Below are 19,982 nucleotides of genomic sequence, written 5' to 3' on the forward strand. Positions count from 1 at the left end.
AGATGACTAGAGGGATGTCTATCTGAGTGGGAGTTCATAAGATGAACTTAATTATCCTGAACATAGTCAAAAGGTCTTTGCAAATTATGTCGTGGCTCGCGCTTCAGTTCTACTGTTTAGATATGTTCCTGGAGAAAATTTAGTTGAAAGTTGATAGTAGCAATTATGCGGACTAGGTCCATAAACTGAGGATTGTCCTCATTGCTTCATAGAAGGCTTGTGTCCTTAATGTACCGCTCAGTGTGCTGAACCTCGAACGTCGTCTGTGGATGTTGCGAACATCTGACATACACATTTTGATAACTACGTGATAGTTCAGTTAAACGGTTTAGAGTTGAGGCACCGAAGACGTTTTGAAACGTCGTGAAACATATGAGATGTTTCAAGGGCTGAAATTGGGATTTCAGGCTCATGCCCACGTCAAGAGGTATAAGACCTCCGACGATTTTCTTAGCCTGCAAACTAAGGGAGAAAAGCTCAATTTTTGAGCTTGTGCTCAGATTGTCTGAGTACAATAATCATTTGAATCGAGTGGGAGTTGATCTTCCAGATGAGATAGTGATGTTTCTCCGAACGCATTACCACCAAGCTGCTAGAGCTTCGTGATGAACTATAATATATCAGGGACATATATGATGATCCTTGAGATATTCGCGATGTTTGACACCACAAAAGTAGAAATCAAGAAGGAGCATCAATTGTTGATGGTTGGTGAAACCACTAGTTTCAAGAAGGGCAAGGGCAAGAAGGGATACTTCATGAAACGGCAAATCAGTTGCTGCTCTAATGAAGAAACCCAAGGTTGAACCCAAACCCGAGACTACGTGCTTCTGTAATAAGGGGAATAGCCACTGGAGCGGAATTACCCTAGATACTTGGTAGATGAGAAGGCTGGCAAGGTCGATAGAAGTATATTGGGTATACATTGTGTTAATGTGTACTTTACTAGTACTCCTAATAGCACCATGGTATTAGATACCGGTTCGGTTGCTAAATGTTAGTAAACTCGAAATAAAAGGCTGCGGAGTAAACGGAGACTAGCTAAAGGTGAGCTGGCGATATGTGTTGGAAGTTTTTTCCAAGCTTGATGTGATCAAGCATCGCACACTCCCTCTACCATCGAGATTGGCGTTTGCGTTGAGCATAGACATGATTGGATTATGTCTATCGCAATATGGTTATTCATTTAAGGAGAATAATGGTTACTCTGTTTATTTGAATAATACCTTTAATGGTCTTGCACCTAAAATGAATGGTTTACTGAATCTCGATCGTAGTGATACATATGTTCATGCCAAAAGATATAAGATAGTAATGATAGTACCACCTACTTATGGCACTGCCATGTAAGTCATATCGGTATAAAACGCATGAAGAAGCTCCATGTTGATGGATCTTTGGGCTCACTCGTTTTGAAAAGTTTGAGACATGCGAACCATGTCTATTCGTGTATATGCATGAAGAAACTCCATGCAAATGGACCGTTTGGACTCACTTGATTTTGAATCACTTGAGACATGCAAATCATACCACATGGGCAAGATGACTGAAAGCCTCATTTTCAGTAAAATGAAACTAGAAAGCAACTTGTTGGAAGTAATACATTTTGATGTGTGCAGTCCAATGAGTGCTGAGGCGTGTAGAGGATATCGTTATGTTCTTACTTCACAGATGATTTGAGTAGATGTTGAGTATATTTACTTGATGAATCACGAGTTTGAATTATTGAAAGGTTCAAGTAATTTCAGGGTGAAGTTGAAAGATCGTCGTGACAAGAGGATAAAATATCTATGATATGATCATAGAGATGAATATCTGAATTACGAGTTTGGCATAGAATTAAGACATTGTGGAAATTGTTTCACAACTAATACAGCCTGAAACACCATAGTGTGATGGTGTGTCCGAACATCATAACTGCACCCTATAGGATATGATGCATACCATGATGTCTCTTATCGAATTACCATGATAGTTTATGGGTTAGGCATTAGAGACAACCACATTCACTATAAATAGGGCACCACGTAATTCCGATGAGATGACACCGTATGAACTATGGTTTAGAGAAACCTAAGCTGTCATTTCTTAAAAGTTTGGGGCTGCGATGCTTATGTGAAAAAGTTTCAGGCTGATAAGCTCGAACCCAAAGCGGATAAATGCATCTTCATAGGACACCCAAAACAGTTGGGTATACCTCCTGTCTCAGATCCGAAAGCAATAAGGGATTGTTTCTAGAATCGGGTCCTTTCTCGAGGAAAAGTTTCTCTCGAAAGAATTGAGTGGGAGGATGGTGGAGACTTGATGAGGTTATTGAACCGTCTCTTCAACTAGTGTGTGGCAGGGCACAGGGAGTTGTTCCTGTGGCACCTACACCAATTGAAGTGGAAGCTTATGATAGTGATCATGAAACTTCAGATCAAGTCACTACCAAACCTCGGATGACAAGGATGCGTACTACTTCAGAGTGGTACGTAATCCTGTCTTGGAAGTCATGTTGCTAGACAACAATGAACCTACGAGCTATGGAGAAGCGATGGTGGGCCTGGATTCCAAAATGGCTCGAGGCCATATAATCCGAGAGAGGATCCATATATGAAAACAAAGTGTAGACTTTGGAAGAACTACTTGATGGTCGTAAGGCTGTTAGGTACATATGGATTTTAGAAGGAAGACGGACAATGATGGTAAGTATCACCATTAAGAAAGCTCGACTTGTCATTAAGATGTTTTCCGACAAGTTCAAGGAGTTGACTACGATGAGACTTTCTCACTCGTAGCGATGCTAAGAGTCTGTTGGAATTATATTAGCGATTACTGCATTATTTATGAAATCTTGCAGATAGGATGTCAAAACATTGTTTCCTCGACGATTTTCTTGAGGAAAGGTTGTATGTGATACAACCGGAAGGTTTTGTCAATCATGAAAGATGCTAACAAGTATGCAAAGCTCCAGCAATCCTTCTAAGGACTGGAGTAAGCATCTCGGAGTTGGAATGTATGCTTTGATGAGATGATCAAAGTTTTTGGGTGTATACAAAGTTTATGAGAAACTTGTATTTCCAAAGAAGTGAGTGGGAGCACTATAGAATTTCTGATGAGTATATGTTGTTGACATATTGTTGATCAGAAATGACGTAGAATTTCTAGAAAGCATATAGGGTTATTTGGAAAGTGTTTTTCAATGAAAAGCCTGGATTAAGCTACTTGAACATTGAGCATCAAGATCTATAAGGATAGATCAAAACGCTTAATGGTACTTTCAAATGAGCACATACCTTGACATGATCTTGAAGGTGTTCAAGATGGATCAGTCAAAGAAGGAGTTCTTGCCTGAGTTGTAAGGTATGAAGTTAAGACTTAAAGCTCAACCACGGCAGAAGAAAGAGGAAGGACGAAGGTCGTCCCCTATGCTTTTGTCATAGGTTCCATACGGTATGCCATGCTGAGTACCACACCTGATGCATGCCTTGCCACATATTTGGCAAGAGGGTACAAAGGTGATCTAGGAGTAGATCACCAGATAGCGGTCTAAATTAATCCTTAGAGGAATAAGGATATGTTTCTCGGTTATGGAGGTGATAAAGAGTTCGATGTAAAGAGTTACGTCGATGCAAGCTTAACACATATCCGGATAGCTCTGAGTAGAGATATCGGATACGTATAATGGAGCAACAATTTAGAATATCTCCAAGTAGAACAGTTATTTGAAATGGCTCCAAATGTAGCATAGTAGTTGCATCTACAAGATGACATAGAAATTTGCGAAGTACATCCGGATCTGAATGCTGCAGACCCATTGACTAAAACCTCTCTCACAAGCATAACATGATCAAACCCAGAACTCTTGGGTGTTAGTCACATGGGGATGTGACCTTGAGTGTTAATCACATATCGATGTGAACTGGATTATTGACTCTAGTGCAAGTGGGAGACTGTTGGAAATATGCCCTAGAGGCAATAATAAATTGGTTATTATTATATTTCCTTGTTCATGATAATCGTTTATTATCCATGCTAGAATTGTATTGATAGGAAACTCAGATACATGTGTGGATACATAGACAACACCATGTCCCTAGTAAGCCTCTAGTTGACTAGCTCGTTGATCAATAGATGGTTACGGTTTCTTGACCATGGACATTGGATGTCGTTGATAACGGGATCACATCATTAGGAGAATGATGTGATGGACAAGACCCAATCCTAAGCCTAGCACAAGATCGTGTAGTTCGTTTGCTAAAGCTTTTCTAATGTCAAGTATCATTTCCTTAGACCATGAGATTGTGCAACTCCCGGATACCGTAGGAGTGCTTTGGGTGTGCCAAACGTCACAACGTAACTGGGTGGCTATAAAGGTACACTACAGGTATCTCCGAAAGTGTCTGTTGGGTTGGCACAAATCGAGACTGGGATTTGTCACTCCGTGTAAACGGAGAGGTATCTCTGGGCCCACTCGGTAGGACATCATCATAATGTGCACAATGTGATCAAGGAGTTGATCACGGGATGATGTGTTACGGAATGAGTAAAGAGACTTGCCGGTAACGAGATTGAACAAGGTATCGGGATACCGACGATCGAATCTCGGGCAAGTATCGTACCGATAGACAAAGGGAATTGTATATGGGATTGATTAAGTCCTTGACATCGTGGTTCATCCGATGAGATCATCGTGGAGCATGTGGGAACCAGCATGGGTATCCAGATCCTGCTGTTGGTTATTGACCGGAGAGGTGTCTCGGTCATGTCTGCATGTTTCCCGAACCCGTAGGGTCTACACACTTAAGGTTCGATGACGCTAGGGTTATAGGGAATAGATATACGTGGTTACCGAATGTTGTTCGGAGTCCCGAATGAGATCCCGGACGTCACGAGGAGTTCCGGAATGGTCCGGAGGTAAAGATTTATATATGGGAAGTCCTGTTTTGGTCGCTGGAAAAGTTTCGGGTTTATCGGTAATGTACCGGGACCACCGGGAGGGTCCCGGTGGTCCACCAAATGGGGCCACCAGCCCCGGAGGGCTGCATGGGCCAAGTGTGGGAGGGGACCAGCCCCAGGTGGGCTGGTGCGCCCCCCCCCCCCCCACCAAGGCCCAAGGCGCAAGGGAGAGTGGAAGGGGGCAAACCCTAGGCTCAGATGGGCCTAAGGCCCACCTAGTGGTGCGCCCCCCTCTCTCCCCCCTTGGTCGCCCCCCTAGATGGGATCTAGGTTGGCCGCCACCCCTAGGGGTGGAAACCTAGGTGGGGGCGCAGCCCCTCCCCTCCCCCTATATATACTTGAGGTTTTGGGCTGCCATAGACACGATTCAATCTCCTTCTTGGCGCAGCCCTACCCCTCTCCCTCCTCGTCTCTTGCGGTGCTTGGCGAAGCCCTGCTGGAGTACCACGCTCCTCCACCACCACCACGCCGTCGTGCTGCTGCTGGATGGAGTCTTCCCCCAACCTCTCCTTCTCCCCTTGCTGGATCAAGGCGTAGGAGACGTCACCGGGCTGTACGTGTGTTGAACACGGAGGTGCCGTCCGTTCGGCACTAGGATCATCGATGATTTGGATCATGACGAGTACGACTCCATCAACCCCGTTCACTTGAACGCTTCCGCTTAGCGATCTACAAGGGTATGTAGATGCACTCTCCTTCCCCTCGTTGCTAGATTACTCCATAGATTGATCTTGGTGATGCGTAGAAAATTTTGAATTTCTACTGTGTTCCCCAACATTTTAACCAATCTTGAAGTTGTTATCATGATGCGGATGACATGTGCAAGTTTTATGCAATTTTAAGAAAAGTTGACAAGGGCATATTAAGAAGCATTTGTCAACGTGGCGGAAATGAAAAGGGGAGCCACGGCAACGATAACGAAACGACGCCACGGCAACGTTCCGGTTCCGGTAACTCGATTGAGATCTCGGTGCAAAGAAAGTGCGACGGGAGCGTGACATGCGATAGAAGGTGGGGTGCTCTCGGTTACCGGGTTCCCACATGACGGTGACAAGGTAAAAGAGGGCAACGTGCACCGACAAATCGAGCACGGTGCAAGCACGAGCATCTCATACATCACACATGCATTCGTTCATGGCGGTCGTCTCGGGGTTATACCTTCGAAGCGTGCGTTATCGGAGCGGTTCGGGTCAAGCGGTAGGGGTACACGTGTCGAAGGGGAAGTAGTTGTTCACGGGGTCGTCGTGGAAAGTAGCGGTTCACGCGACGGTAGTTGAACTTGACGTTTGCGTTACACGGGTCTTTGGTGACGGTCGTCGTACATGGTTCGGAGTGGTACTTGCATCTTCGGACTTGTCGGTCTCGATTCTTGCGACGGTAGCGGTATACGTCTCATTTTCGGAGAGGTACTTGGGGTCATTTGAACTTGTCGGTCTCGTCATCTCGAAGGGGTGCTAGACGGTCTTCGCGATTCCAAAGGCGACGGTAGAGGTACAAACGTTCTCGCGGTACTTGGGTCGTCGTGGAACTTGGCGTTTGCGGTATTGATAGCTCGAAGGGGTACTTGACGGGTCTGAGGTCTCCGGCCGTAGTGGTTCTTGATGATACGGGTAGTCGAACTTGACGAAAAACGGGTCTCCTCGGGGACTTGATGCATCCGAATTCTTCGAGTTTGTAGTGGTACTTGCGTTCTGGTTCGGTAGTTTGGCAGCAAAACAGAGACGAGAAATTCGGAATGAAGAAGCCGTGGCCCGTTGGCCAGATGTGGAGGACCGGCTACGAAAGAGTGGCAACGCTCGACGATAGGAGGGAACAGGGCGCGGAGGAGGCAAGACATGCGCGGCGGCGGCCTGGGCTCGCCGGACATGGGGTGCACCAAGGGAGGCGAGCAGGAGAAGGAGGGACGACGCGGTGGAGGCAAGATCGCTGGACGAGGTCGAGGTACGGAGCAGGGCGCCGAGTGGCATGACACGGTGCAGCTCGAGCACGAGGAGAAGCAGAGGAGGCCAGATGAGGAAGGGGCTTGCTGGCTTGGAGGCTCTGGTGGCCGGCGCCATGACGACTGGGTCCAGCGGCCTACGCCGAGAGCAGCAAGGAGAAGGCCGGGATGGGCAGTGCTTGCCGTCGGCGGGCGGCGGCCTCACCGGAGTGGGGAAGGCGGCGACACTGGTGGGAGAAGGAGGCGGGGGTGCGGGCTCGCGCATGCTGATGGCCCCGTGGGTGCGACGGCGGCGAGGAGGCCGACGTGGCTCCGACCTGGTTCCCTGGATCGAAGGAGGAGGGAGGATGAGGGGAGCCGGAGGGAGATCGAGAGGGGGTTCGAGCAGCAGGGGATGGGGATCGGGCTGCGAGGGAAAGATGGGGGTCGGGCACGAGAGAGAGATCGAGGGAAGGAGGAGGTCGAGCGAGGGAGATGGCTTCTGGCGGTGGTGAGGGAACGAGGGAACGAGCAATCGAGGGGAGTGGGGTTCAGTCGGGCCTAGGGTTGCAGGCACTAGTGGGAGGCGGCTGGGCCTAGCAGGCCATGAAGCAGGAGGGGCCGGCCTGGCTAATGGGCTTGTGGGGAACGATGGCCTGGGTGGGCCAGCTTGGTGGGAGGCCCAAATGGCCAGCAGTGCATGCTCTCTCTCTCCCTCATGTTCCTTTTGCAGAAAAGAAAAGAGAGAAAAAAAGGAGAGGTTAGGAAAAGATTTATGCATGGGGTAATTTCTCCCGGTCTCATAAAAATGAGCTTAAACCCAGAAAAATGGAGTGGGAAAGAATGCAAGATTTAAATTCAAAATCATTTGAATTTAATCCAAAAGGTTTGAACAAGGGCTAGGAAATGAAGGTGTCCAAAAATGTTCGGATTTTTGGGAGAGCTCCGAAATATGATGAAAGAAATTAATGGCCATGTTGGAGACCGAGAATTAAGATAACAAAGGCATTGGGATATTTTGCAAGTGTGTTTGCGGTGAATCCAAATGAATGGAATATTTTTATTTAGCTCCCTAATATTGGGAGGATATGTTATAAAGAGAATTACCATGTGAATTCCCTTGATTTAAATGGACCGAAGATCCATGCAATTTATTTAGTTGAGTTGCAGAAGATTTATGAGATGATGGCGTGATGACATGATGCAATGCACATGATGCAACGAACCAAACAAATCACACGACAAAACCCAGAAACCCTGGAAGGCATCTGAAGCTCCGGTCTTGGGGCGTTACAAACCCGCAGTATTTTACGCTCACAACAACAAGTCGAGTAATGCTGCCAAAACAATAGAGATAAGGTATTATGTTGTGAAAGATAAAATCCAGAATCAAACTATTAGTCTCGAGCATATAAGGACAAAGGATATGCTTGCGGATCCGCTAACGAAAGGCTTACCACCCAATGTGTTCAAGGAACACTTAGCCGGCATGGGTTTAAGGGAAAGCCTTATGATTTCTGGATAGACCCAAAAGGAACAGAATTTGCTTCTGAACATAACGTATGTTGTAGCTGTATGATTGTAACGGCAATTAAGTTGTGACGATGAAACATGTTCTATGTACCAATATGTGATGAAACAAATAAACTAGAAAGTATAAAGTTAAAAGTAAAGTTGAGATCAAGGGGGAGAATGTTAGGTTGATCTCCTCCCGATCGAGCCCAACGGCTCGACGGGTCCTTGACTCGCGCCCTGATCGGGGGCGCCCAACCAAACCATGGTTGGTGGGCCCCTGTGACCCGCGCTATATATAAACAGAGGTGGGGGCCGAGGCACGTTTCACGAGGTTAATCGCTGCCACAAACCCCACCGCCACTCCCTACCGATTTAGGGTTAGCGCGGTGCTCACGGGAAGCACACCACCGCCGCCATCTCGCTGCCATCACAGCCGCCACAACATCACCATGGCTGCTGTTTTAAGCTCGCAAGGGAAGGCAGAAGGTAGGTTACCGGATTGATCTAGCCTACACGATCCAAGTGGGTCTATCACCACCTACTCAGGGGCGTCTGCGCGGAGAACAAGACCAGCTATGCAATGGACATCGCACTCCGAAGAATGCCCGAGTTTAACTGCACACCGAATGTTTTCTCCTATAGCATTCTTCTCAAAGGTCTCTGTGTTGAGAAGAGAAGTCAAAAGGCTCTTGAGCTTATTCACATGATGGTTGATGCTGGAGGTAGCTGCCAGCCTAATGTGGTGTCCTATAGCACTGTAGTTGATGGCCTGTTGAAAGAGGGTGAGGTGAACAAAGCTTACAGCCTACTTTGTGAAATGATACATCAGGGGATTTAACCGATGTTGTGACGTATAGCTCAATCATCTCTGGCATGTGCAAGGTTCAAGCAATGGATAAGGCCGAGGAGGTCCTTCAACAGATGTTTGATACAGGTATTCTGCCAAATATTACTACATATAATAGTCTGATACACGGATATTATTCATCAGGACAGTGCGAAGAGGTGGCTCATATTTTCAAGAAAATGTCTAGGAATGGTGTTCAGCCAGATATTGCAACTTACACCATACAGATGGATTATCTTTGCAAGAGTAGAAGATTTGCGGAAGCTAGAACTATTTTTGATTCTATGGCCGGTAAGGACCAAAAACCGAATGTTGCTAGCTACAGTATTCTGCTTCATGCGTATGCTATGGAACAGTCAGTCCATGATATGCATTGTCTCATTGAATTGATGGTAGAAAATGGTATTGCACCAAATCATTCTGTGTACAACATACTGATAGTTGCATATGCTAAGGGGAAAATGTTTGATGAGGTAATGCATATATTTACAAAAATGCGGCAGCAAGGATTGAACCCAAATGCTGCGAGCTATGGAACAGTAATAAACTTACTTTGCAGTATTGGCCGAATGGATGATGCTATGTTGCAATTCAATCAAATCATAACTGAAGAATTAGCTCCTGATATCATAGTTTTCAACACTCTTATAAGTGGTTTTTGTTCTTGTGGAAAATGGGAGAAGGTTCATGAACTACTTGCTGAAATGTTGAATCGTGGCATCTATCCCGACAACGTGTTCTTCAACACAATTATGGATCACCTTTGCAAAAATGGAAGGGTTATGGAATCCCAAGATCTCGCTGACCTGATGATACACATGGGTTTGAAGCCTGACATGCATACTTATAACACACTGATGGGTGGATACTTTTTCATTGGTAAGATGGATGAAGTGAGGAAGTTACTTGACCATATGGTCTCAATTGGCATGGAACCAGATGTTGTCACCTATAACACACTGATTGATGGTTACTTTAAGAATGGAATGATAGATGATGCGTTAGCTATTTTCAGTGAAATGCTGGACAAGAAAGTTAAGCCTTGTGTTATCACTTATAACACAGTGCTGCATGGGTTATTTCATACTGGAAGGACTGTTGCTGCAAATGAACTCTATCTCAGGATGATTGACAGCGGAATATGTGTGGATATTGTGACCTACAACATAATTCTCAGTGGTTTGTGTAGAAATAACTGTGTGGATGAAGCACTAAGAATGTTTCAAAACCTGTGTTCAACAAATTATCAACTTGAGATCAGGACTTATAATATTATGATTAGTGCATTGCTTAAAGTTGGCAGGAAGGAAGAAGCCACAGGTTTGTTGGATGGAATCTCGGCCAAAGGATTTGTGCTCGATGCTGTTACGTATAGATTAATGATACAAAGCTTTTAGAAGAAGGATCTCTGCAAGAATGGTTTGCTGCCGACTCCCGTATGTTAAATGCCATCGTTAGAATGTTACTTCAAAAAGAGGAGGTGCCCAGTGAGGAAATTGATGAGAGGAGCTTCACCCTTGAAGCTTCCGCAGCTGGCTTGTTGACTGCACTTACTTCAGGGGGAAATGCCAGCAGTATCAGAGATTTCTCCTAAAAAATATTATTCTTTTCTGGAATAGGGAACTGGTTGAAACCTTTTCTAGTGATTTTAGCTAATCGAGGGCAGAACATTTCTTTGCAGGTTTGCTTTCCCAACCTTTTCCTTTTGTAATGTAATGAATGTCATGTTGGTCACTTCTCTTAGTAGTAAGTCCAGGAGAAACTTTGACTAGTAGTAAACGCCTGACTGGTACCATTTTGATGATCGACTATCTGTGTTTCATCTATATGGCTGACTACTACTTCTTCCATGGAGCTGCACAGTTCGCCTCAATTAAGTACAGTTTTTATTAGTTTTGTCAGTCTTGAATATAGATACAGATTGTTGTGCCTGTTCACTCACTGAAGTTGTTAGCAGTAAGCTGACTTCTGTATCTATATTCCATATATCTTTTACATTCAAATGGATACATGTGGTCCTCGAAGAATCAGTGTTCCATCACCACTTAGAATTTTAATCATAATGAAAATTGACGTGATAAATATGTTAAGACATGATGTATTATAACATATATTCTGAAATGTAGACCATATATCAGCATTACTTCTTTAATTTGGCGCTTTTTCAAGTGGGTAGTTATGCTTATGTTCTTCGTATGATTCTGTCCTGTAGTCTGAACTCCATTATTGTTCATTATTCAAAATACCTCAATATAATAATTCACTAGGAGAATTGTAACCACATGAAAAACAATGACAGCTAGCTTTTTTGCAGATGTCATTCTTTAGCCTAAATGACATAATGTGTAAGCATGTCTAAATCCAGTGACTAACTTATCTTCACATCAGTATTCACTGAGTCATTTGATAAGTTATCATTTTTTCTGTTTTATGAAATGAATAAAGATCATATAAAATTTCTTTTCTTAGTGGGTACCTGAAAGATATGTAAACAAGGCTGGCTCTTTCCCTTTAATAAATACTCCCTCCATAAAGAAATATAAGAGTGTTTAGATAACTAAAGTAGTGATCTAAACGCTCTTATATTTCTTTACAGAGGGAGTAAGTATCAAATCTGTACTGCTGCATTTTCTTCGTTCAAGCTTTGAGTGGTTTGTCTGATTACAATATTTTGAAAAAAAATTAGATCTGTCTGATTGAATTATTGTCCAGCAGTACATCGAGAATAATTTGAGATTCCAGTAATACTCATTTTATTGTGATTTTGCTCATGTTATTTACAGACCAGTTTTACAGCGAATGCATTTGTTCTTTGTCAGCAGTATATTTGGTTTGTCGTCTCATGTAGCTAGACTGCCAAGTGCCAACAAATCTAGTTGCTACTGCTACTGAAACAACGCACAGTTTTTTTCTTCTCCCCAATCAGACTCTGACTACGAGTTCTTCAAATTCCAAACCTTTCTTTTTGCCATGTCATTGCATATTTGTTGGCTACATATATTTCCTGAACGAAAGGAAAATTTGAGCTTTATTTCCTTGGTAGTCCTGCTAGTTGCTCTTAACATGGATGTGATAAATAGGCACTGAGAAGGAATTTCTCATAGGTTTCATAAGTTCTAATGGGCTTCTCCCTAAACTGAGTTCTTTTGAGGCTTCTAGCAGCTTACTGTGGAAATTAGCTTACTGGCCCTAAGTACCGTACAGTACTACTTGCTTTTACAAATAAGTTCTACATTAGCTTGTGAAGTCCCTTTTGTGATCATGTTCACTTATGTGCTTTGCTGATGTACTGAGCGGACATGTTACCGGTTGCAGCCAAGGATGCGCTTCGTGAAGGTGCAAATAAGCTTCTGAATCAAGTTATGACGGTGATGAATGCTCAGACTACAGGTGCAAGAGATGCTGATGTATTAGGCAGACATGCAGTCAGGTACAGATAAGCTGATGTACTGAGCTGACATGTTGCCAGTTGCAGCCAAGGATGCGCTTCTTGAAGGTGCAAATAAGCTTCTGAATCAAGTTATGACGGTGATGAATGTTCAGACTACAGGTGCAAGAGATGCTGATGTATTAGTCAGACATGCAGTCAGGTACAGATAAGCATGCTCTGTGTGAAAGGGGCTCACAAACTTCTGAATGAAGGAGCGATGGTGATGAGTTCTGAGACTGCAGACTACAGGTGCGATGCTATCGCTCTGGGGATATGCGGTACGTGCCTCAGACTTGCTGGTACATGGCCTTCGTCCATTGCGGTTCAGTTTTAGCTTGCTGTGTGGTCTCTGTTACTTTGCAGCTTGCATTAAAACTCCTAGCATTTAGAGATAATCTTACTATTATAGTTATAGCTGTGCTAATAAGTTTTCATCCCATAGCCACCGTTCGAAACAAATGGTGTGCGGTGGGTTTCCTGCTGATGCTATTAATGGGAAGGGAATTGATTCAGAAAAAGAAAATACTTTTGAATGATTGATTCAGAAATAGGAGTTTATATCATTTCACTGAATAATTGTGGCATCCTGAGTGACATATGAACTACTAGTTGTCCAGTGAGAAAGAAACTATACATTGTTTAAGCTACAGCCTCTTGTTGGTGATGTTCCTGAATCCTGATTCTTGGATCGTTCACTCTACTGATACTGAAGAATCCGGAGAGTGGCACTGAAAATGATTGAAACGTACCATTAGAATTCAGGAGTGATCACGAGTAATGCATGATAAGTTAAAACTAAACTGTCTAAACTGTTTCTAACCGATAAGAGCTTATAAGCTGTTTGGTTTGAGAAACTGTTCATAAAGGAGTGTTTCCTTGATTTCTAGCTTGTCAACAACGAGCAAAAGAGGATGAAAAAATAATAAGAAATATGAAGGAAAAATAACGGCCACTTGGTAATTAATACAACACTTGAAAGAAAAAATTTGGGGCAGGCAACAAAGGAGAGCTATCAATGTAGGGAGTGATATAAAATGTTAGGGAAGAAAGAATTAGCTACTATGTACCTGAATGAAGAGGCCTATTTTAGCTAGTAGATGTTGAAGTCCAGAGCAGGGCGGCTGGGGTGTGTGCTGACTGCTCTCTCCAGGGCCGCCCTTGTGGCTTCAAGAGTGCAATCTCCATCAAATGACTTACATTCACATACGACGGTCGTGAGACTGCTGGGGAGGTTCTCGATTCCGAAATCAAAAGGACCACTACCAGTTAGACCACCGGTACTGAAGAGATATTCATTCGTTGCTGGGGTGAAATCAATCCTGAGCTTTTCTAGCTTGGGCATGGATCCTGCTTCAAACATCATCTTTATCCCCAACCCAGGGTACATGCCGTAAGTGAAATCCCTCAACATTGGGAATCCCATTTCACCACTAACAATGAGCTTCCCTTCAGACATTTCTTTTCCTACTAGGCTCAGAGTGAGCAGAGCAGGTAAGCCTCCGAGGATGCAGAGATCTTCATACCTGACTCTCTCCAGGTCAAACCGTAATTGCTGAAGGTTGACGAGGGAACCCATCCAATCCGGAACCCGTGGAAAGGTTGACCGCCAGGTCGTAAGTTTTTGGAGGCCAACCGGAGTGGGGCACCATTCTTCCATCAATAAGCTGTAATCACAGTTCCAGATAGTTAAAGAACGAAGATTGTGTGTGCCTAGTTCATAGAGAGAAGATGCAATAGCTTTCATGCACTCCTTTGTATCTTCAGTGTCCTCTTGATCATTGGTAAGATCGATATTCAGCTTCCACAGATTCTGTAGCTTGCCAAAATCTTGAAGAAATTGAATTGGCTGCTTAAAGGCTCTGACTTGTTTCAACGTCTCTAGTGCTTGCATCTTCCCAATTCCTCCTTCCGGAAATTTAACAAACTCGCCGATTAATAGATGAACCAATTTTTCTAGATTAACTATAGATGATGGTAACTTGGATACCCCTGTGGCTGTTAGGTCCAACATCTCTAAGCAAGATAGATGTCCTATTTCTTCTGGGAGCTCACATACTCTTGTCCAAGAGAGGTTCAGGTACCTCAGCTGGAATAACCTCCCAATATTTGCAAGATGGTCGTCTCCCAAGTTACTGAAACCTCCAAAGTCCACAACACGCAAATGCTTGAACTCATCTAGAGAAGGGATTGTCCACAGTAATCCAAATACTTTAAGTGATCGGGCATGAGACAATACCAAGTTAATCCCTGGAAAAGAATAGCCTTCTTCTGTAGCTTGAAGAGAGAATCGACGAACTTTCATTTGTGTCTGATCAATAGTTGGACATGGAACACCAACGACAGTAACAAAGTTATCTTCGACAGACTTGGATATGATGTAGTCCATAACTGTGTCATGAACTTGACAGCTTTTAACCTTACCATACTGGTCTATCTTCACAGGCTGGATCAAACTCCTATTCAGGAGCTCATTAAAACACCTCTCTCCTAACTCATGTGCTGCATTTCTTTGTTCTCCATGAAAGAATCCTTCAGCAGTCCATTTCCATATCAGGTCATTCATCTTAATAGTTGTTCCTTTTGGGAACATACCGAGGTATAAGAGACAGGTTTTTAGACGAGGATGAAGATCAAAATAACAAAGTGACAAAATCTTCATCATCCTTTCAACAGTATCACTTGTTTCAAGTGCACACCCAATTGAATCTGCCATGTGATTCCATAGATGCTCTGTTCTTTCTGTGTTAGCCAACAAACCAGATGTAGCTAAGATTGCCAAAGGTAAGTCATCACATTTTTCCAATATTTTATCAGAAACTTCTTCAAGGTGTGGATGGCAGTCGTCATCAGAGTTGAATAATCTTTGGTGAAATAGCGGTCTTGAATGTACCATACCAAGAGGTCTTATATGGTAAATATGCCCATTGAACCATGACCGGCATAATTCGGCGATATCTTCACACGGGCTAGTGGTGATTATTATGCCACAGCTTGTCATGGGGAATGCATGCTTAATGACATCCCATGTTTCTTTCTGGCATATACCGTCAAGGACAATTAAGTATCTGCACACGGATTTGTGAGTGATATTAGTGTGGCTTTAACATAATGACAAATCACCGAAAGGAAAATAAAGAAAACATTGTTCTTCTTGACAAGGGTAGGAGTATAAAAAGAAAATAAGAAACCTGACGTGGGTGATTAAATGGTACTGAAGATGGTATTAATGCCTCCATTTTTCGAGAAGCTATCATTTGGGACATTTGCAAGGTCTCTAAAATACAATTCTGACCACCACTCCACCCATTCGAAATTAAATTTGGGTCGTGTTTTGATTTGTTTTAGGAACATAGTACCCCTTGATCAACAATTACTCTATTAACACATAGACATTGATATTATTGGCAGGCCGCCTATCCCTTGTCAAGCTACCAGCTAGTTTTATATATTGTCTAGTTGTACATAAAATGTATCTGTATTGCTAATGGACCATACAATTAAACTGTTGGAGTCCTCCCACTGGACGGAAAAACCCATATATTCCCACGGGAATTGTGGTGCTGAACAAGCAGGCAGGCTTTTCCTTGAAATGAAATAAAGATCTAACTTTATTCCAGTAGTGGTTTCCGCAAATGAAGAGTAAACTTCACAGAACCAAAACAACTACGCTGTCTAACACAAACTTACAACTTTTTTGAAATATTTTTTCATACACAAGCCATGCTCCTGATTCATCATTCCTGTTTGAAATCTGTACACGTCATTTCTTCCTAGTTGACTGACTGACATTCACTTGGAATACATTATAGATTTACAGTATGATTTTTACATATGTAGTAATCTTGATCATGCGATATATGTCATAATGGGAAAATTGATAAATAGTGGAACGGGCGCTCTTTGCGCATGTTGATTCTTACGCACGTCACATGGTCCCTCCATTCTATTTTACTTAATATTTTTAGCATGAACAAAATACAAAAAGTTAACCATTAAATTTTCTAACAACATGCTAAATTAATTTTCTTAGTTTCAGAATTACTTTGATGACAACTTTACATGCATATCCCCTTTTCATGTGACATATGACATATCCAAATAACTTGCATTGTCAACAAGAGGACAACGAGTAGAAAGGAGTAGAGACAATACCTTTTGTCTAGTAGCGATTCATTGATATCGGTAATCAGTTGTTGCACGCTCGCTTCTTTTTTTAATTCACCGGTAAGTTCAAGGAGAAGTGCTGTCAAGGTACTTGTCATGTCTGGATTTGGCGACATTGATATAAAAGGCCAGTAGTCAAAATCTTTTACTCTGAGCTCTTCATACACCTTGTTCGCAAGAGCTGTTCCTCCGGCTCCAACAATGGCGACCAGCTTGGGTTGTTTTCGTGTTTTCAACTCACATGGGGCCTCCCCTTCTGCCTGTGGCGACTCACACTCGTCTTCTTTAGCAGGCGCTGGCTCACATACATCCTCCTCTTCCACCTTCAGCGACTCACACTCTTCTTCTTCCTCTTCCACCTTGGGCGACTCACAGTCGTCTTCTTCTACTTCTTCCACCTGCAGAGACTCACATAAGTCCTTGTCAGTGAGCGGTGACTCACATCCATCCTCCTCTTCAACCAATGGCAACTCAGATACGTCCTCGTCTTCAGCCAGCGGGGACCCACACCCGCCCTCCTCTTCAGCCAGCAATGACTCATGTCCACAATCCACTTCAGCCAGCAGCGGCTCACAGTCAGCCTCATCTTGAGTGAGCAACTTAATCACCTCAGCTTTGGGCCCATCTTGCTTCGTCAAGAGCTCAAACATGGCAATAGCTGCAGGGTCAACAGTTGCATGGACGTTGTTGGAGAATGTCCCACGGGTCCCATACCTTCCATTTCTGTTGCTCACCCTGTTGATCTGTTCCTTGAAACCATCGCCGGTCCGACGACGGGCCTTCATCTTCCCCAGCAAATCCTTCATCTTCTCCATGAACAGGTCGTGGTCCGGCTTCACATCCTCGTCGTGGATCGTTCGCATGAAGTCGTCGATGGAGTCTTCCATGTCATAGGAGAGCTCCCGCGCCTCGTTCATCCACGCCTTGTCCTGCGCATGAGGGTCCTCCTCCCCCGACATGTCCAGCAGAGCCGCGTCCATGGCGGAGAGCTCGTAGGCGAGGGATTTGATCTCCTCGCCGCGCGCCATCTCGAGGCGCTTGTACTCGTCGCCCATCAGCGTGGCCAGCTTCCCTATGACGGGTTTGAGGGCTCCCGTCACCGCGCTCACCGGAGCGGCCTCCATCTCCATTGCTGGGACAAATTGCGGGCGTGGGCGCGCGCGTGTGTTGTGTATGGATGCGGAAGCAGTGTAGGCTGAGTAGATGACCCTTCCCTGCGCCTTTATAGCATTTCTTATCACCCCATGTTCATCGCATCCCCTCTTTGCTTTGACTGGCATAAGTATGCTCCTTCCAAGCACCATCATGTGTGTGCCTACCTGCTGGTAGTACTCCCACTTGCTCTATCCAATTAATTAAGTCCAACTGGCCTCGTGCCACTGGCTGAGTGGATGCATGCATGCTTCCCAAGCCTGTCGTTACCTCCACAGCTAGCACACAGAGCTTGACCTTTTCTGTCGATATACATGCATGCTCCTGAACAAGTTGTAGCGTGCGTTTGTACTACGTAGAAATTAAATATAAATCCTTATCATCATGTATGCATGTGGAAAAGGAAGAGGCAAAGATGCTTTGGGCTTTTCCTGCTGATGACTGCTCCTGCTCGTGTTAGGTAGGGATTTGTTTTCCTATCTTAGTTTACACGTACCTGCATACTACTTGATTCAGAATGTCTATATTTTTTTGAGAATTATAAAGTCTATTTCATTTACGCCCATTGATTCTAGTAAAAATATATGATCATTTTTCGACAGGCCGAGGAGGTACATAGGTGTATACAAAGAGGTGATCCTGAGTTTCTCCTTCTGAGGCGTTGCATAGCGAGCAGTTCAGATCCTCCTCGTCCTCAACCCTTATCATGAACAGAAGAAGCCAGATTATTTGCTGTTCGCAACTAACGTAAGAAAAAGAACCTGCATATGCAATACAAGCAAGTTTGAAAAGCCAAGCTGTCTTGACCCATACTACACCGCCACACAACTTGGGCATTTTCCATTGGTATTTGCTCTCGAACAAGTTGTGTAATTATTGACTAGCGAGTGTATATAAACTGTTTTATGTGTGCTTGAGAAGGGCTTGTGCAAGATGTTCAGGTTATTGTGAAGATGAAAAAACCTTCTACCAGATGACAAGGTCTTTGTAGTTTTTGAATTCTTGGGTGGCTTCCATGAAACATCATCTTTTGTTGAGGTATGCGGTGTTTCACATATTTCTGCTGCTGTAGTTTCTTAAGAGATATACATAGACCAATTTCATCCGATAAAACAGGTGCTTGCCTTGTAAAGGACAGTGGCATTTGACAGTTGTTGTTTGGAGACTTCATATGATATTCGGTACACCCTTAGATGGAGAGAAACACATGTTGTATGGAGTGCATCCAACATATCTGAAAGCTTAGCAACAACTTATAGGAAAGCTTAACAAAAAACTTACCTGCAGTATGGAGTGCATCCAACATAAAATAGATAGCATGCAAATTTTGATACTTGAGTGTTAGGTATCTGACCCATTCAGTATCTTCCAACAGGTAGCCTTGGTGATTCCAACATGTAGTAATCAGCTTATGCTTCTTATTGTGCAGCTGACTTTTTTGCTTTTTCTTGTTAGTGCCTTGACGGCTGTTTAGTTTTGAAGGTGCATGGCAATGGTATTACTGAAGGGGTGATTAGAGTTAATAGTCGGGGCCTTGAGAGAGATAATACTTGCGTGCGACGAGAAGGTCAATATCTTTTTTTTTTCGAGCCAATAGAAGGTTAATATCTAAGTACGAGGGTTTGTAAATTTGTAAACTTTTCCGTTATTAGATGATCCTATGCACACATCTCATCTCATCAAAGGTCCACTCAATATGCATGGGAATATATTTTTCATTATATTATGCCGCTTATATTCAAAATATTTTTTGACTACACAATTATCAAATACTCTATATATTGTTCAACTATTCATGTTTCATACAATCAAATCACTCGAAATATATTGTAATCAATTCCAGCAGCAACGTGAACTCACGCAGGGTCTAACTGCTACTCCCACCGTCTCACAGTATAAAGTCAGTGTAGTACATCGGACGTCCGCCATGCTTCTCATCGGATGGCCTACCTGATAGAAGCCAAAAAATCAGTAGTATGATGCCTAGTGATGTCCTTGTGCTGCAAAATCCATTT

At 43.7% G+C, this 19,982-nt stretch overlaps 1 protein-coding gene and 1 pseudogene across 2 annotated transcripts; one reads left to right on the forward strand and one right to left on the reverse strand.

Annotated features, from left to right (window-relative positions):
• Window positions 1–8,975: 8,975 nt before the first annotated feature.
• LOC125512557 (uncharacterized) lies at window positions 8,976–13,059 on the forward strand (annotated as a pseudogene).
• Window positions 13,060–13,187: 128 nt separating this feature from the next.
• LOC125512556 (disease resistance protein RGA5) lies at window positions 13,188–18,137 on the reverse strand. 2 transcript variants are annotated; one of them, XM_087526548.1, is made up of 3 exons: window positions 16,804–18,137; window positions 13,849–15,716; window positions 13,188–13,379 (listed from the first exon to the last, which is right to left on the reverse strand). In XM_087526548.1, exons 1-3 carry the CDS (start codon window positions 18,120–18,122, stop codon window positions 13,291–13,293), a joined length of 3,276 nt encoding a protein of 1,091 aa, XP_087382674.1. In that variant the 5' UTR covers window positions 18,123–18,137; the 3' UTR covers window positions 13,188–13,290. The 2 variants fall into 2 exon arrangements, with proteins under 2 accessions (XP_087382674.1, XP_048533610.1); XM_048677653.2 differs by having other exon boundaries at window positions 13,719–15,716.
• Window positions 18,138–19,982: the final 1,845 nt, after the last annotated feature.

This window comes from Triticum urartu, chromosome 6A (genome assembly GCF_056163025.1).
Source record: "Triticum urartu cultivar PI428250 chromosome 6A, HENAU_Tu73, whole genome shotgun sequence".
NCBI lineage: Eukaryota > Viridiplantae > Streptophyta > Magnoliopsida > Poales > Poaceae > Triticum > Triticum urartu.

Excerpts from the sequence above, each read along its gene's own strand:
- LOC125512556 (XM_048677653.2), bottom strand. The coding sequence starts at position 18,122 with ATGATGGTGCTTGGAAGGAGCATACTTATGCCAGTCAAAGCAAAGAGG. Across the intron at positions 15,717-16,803 it reads GAATCGCTACTAGACAAAAG|ATACTTAATTGTCCTTGACG; the intron begins GTATTGTCTCTA and ends ATCCGTGTGCAG.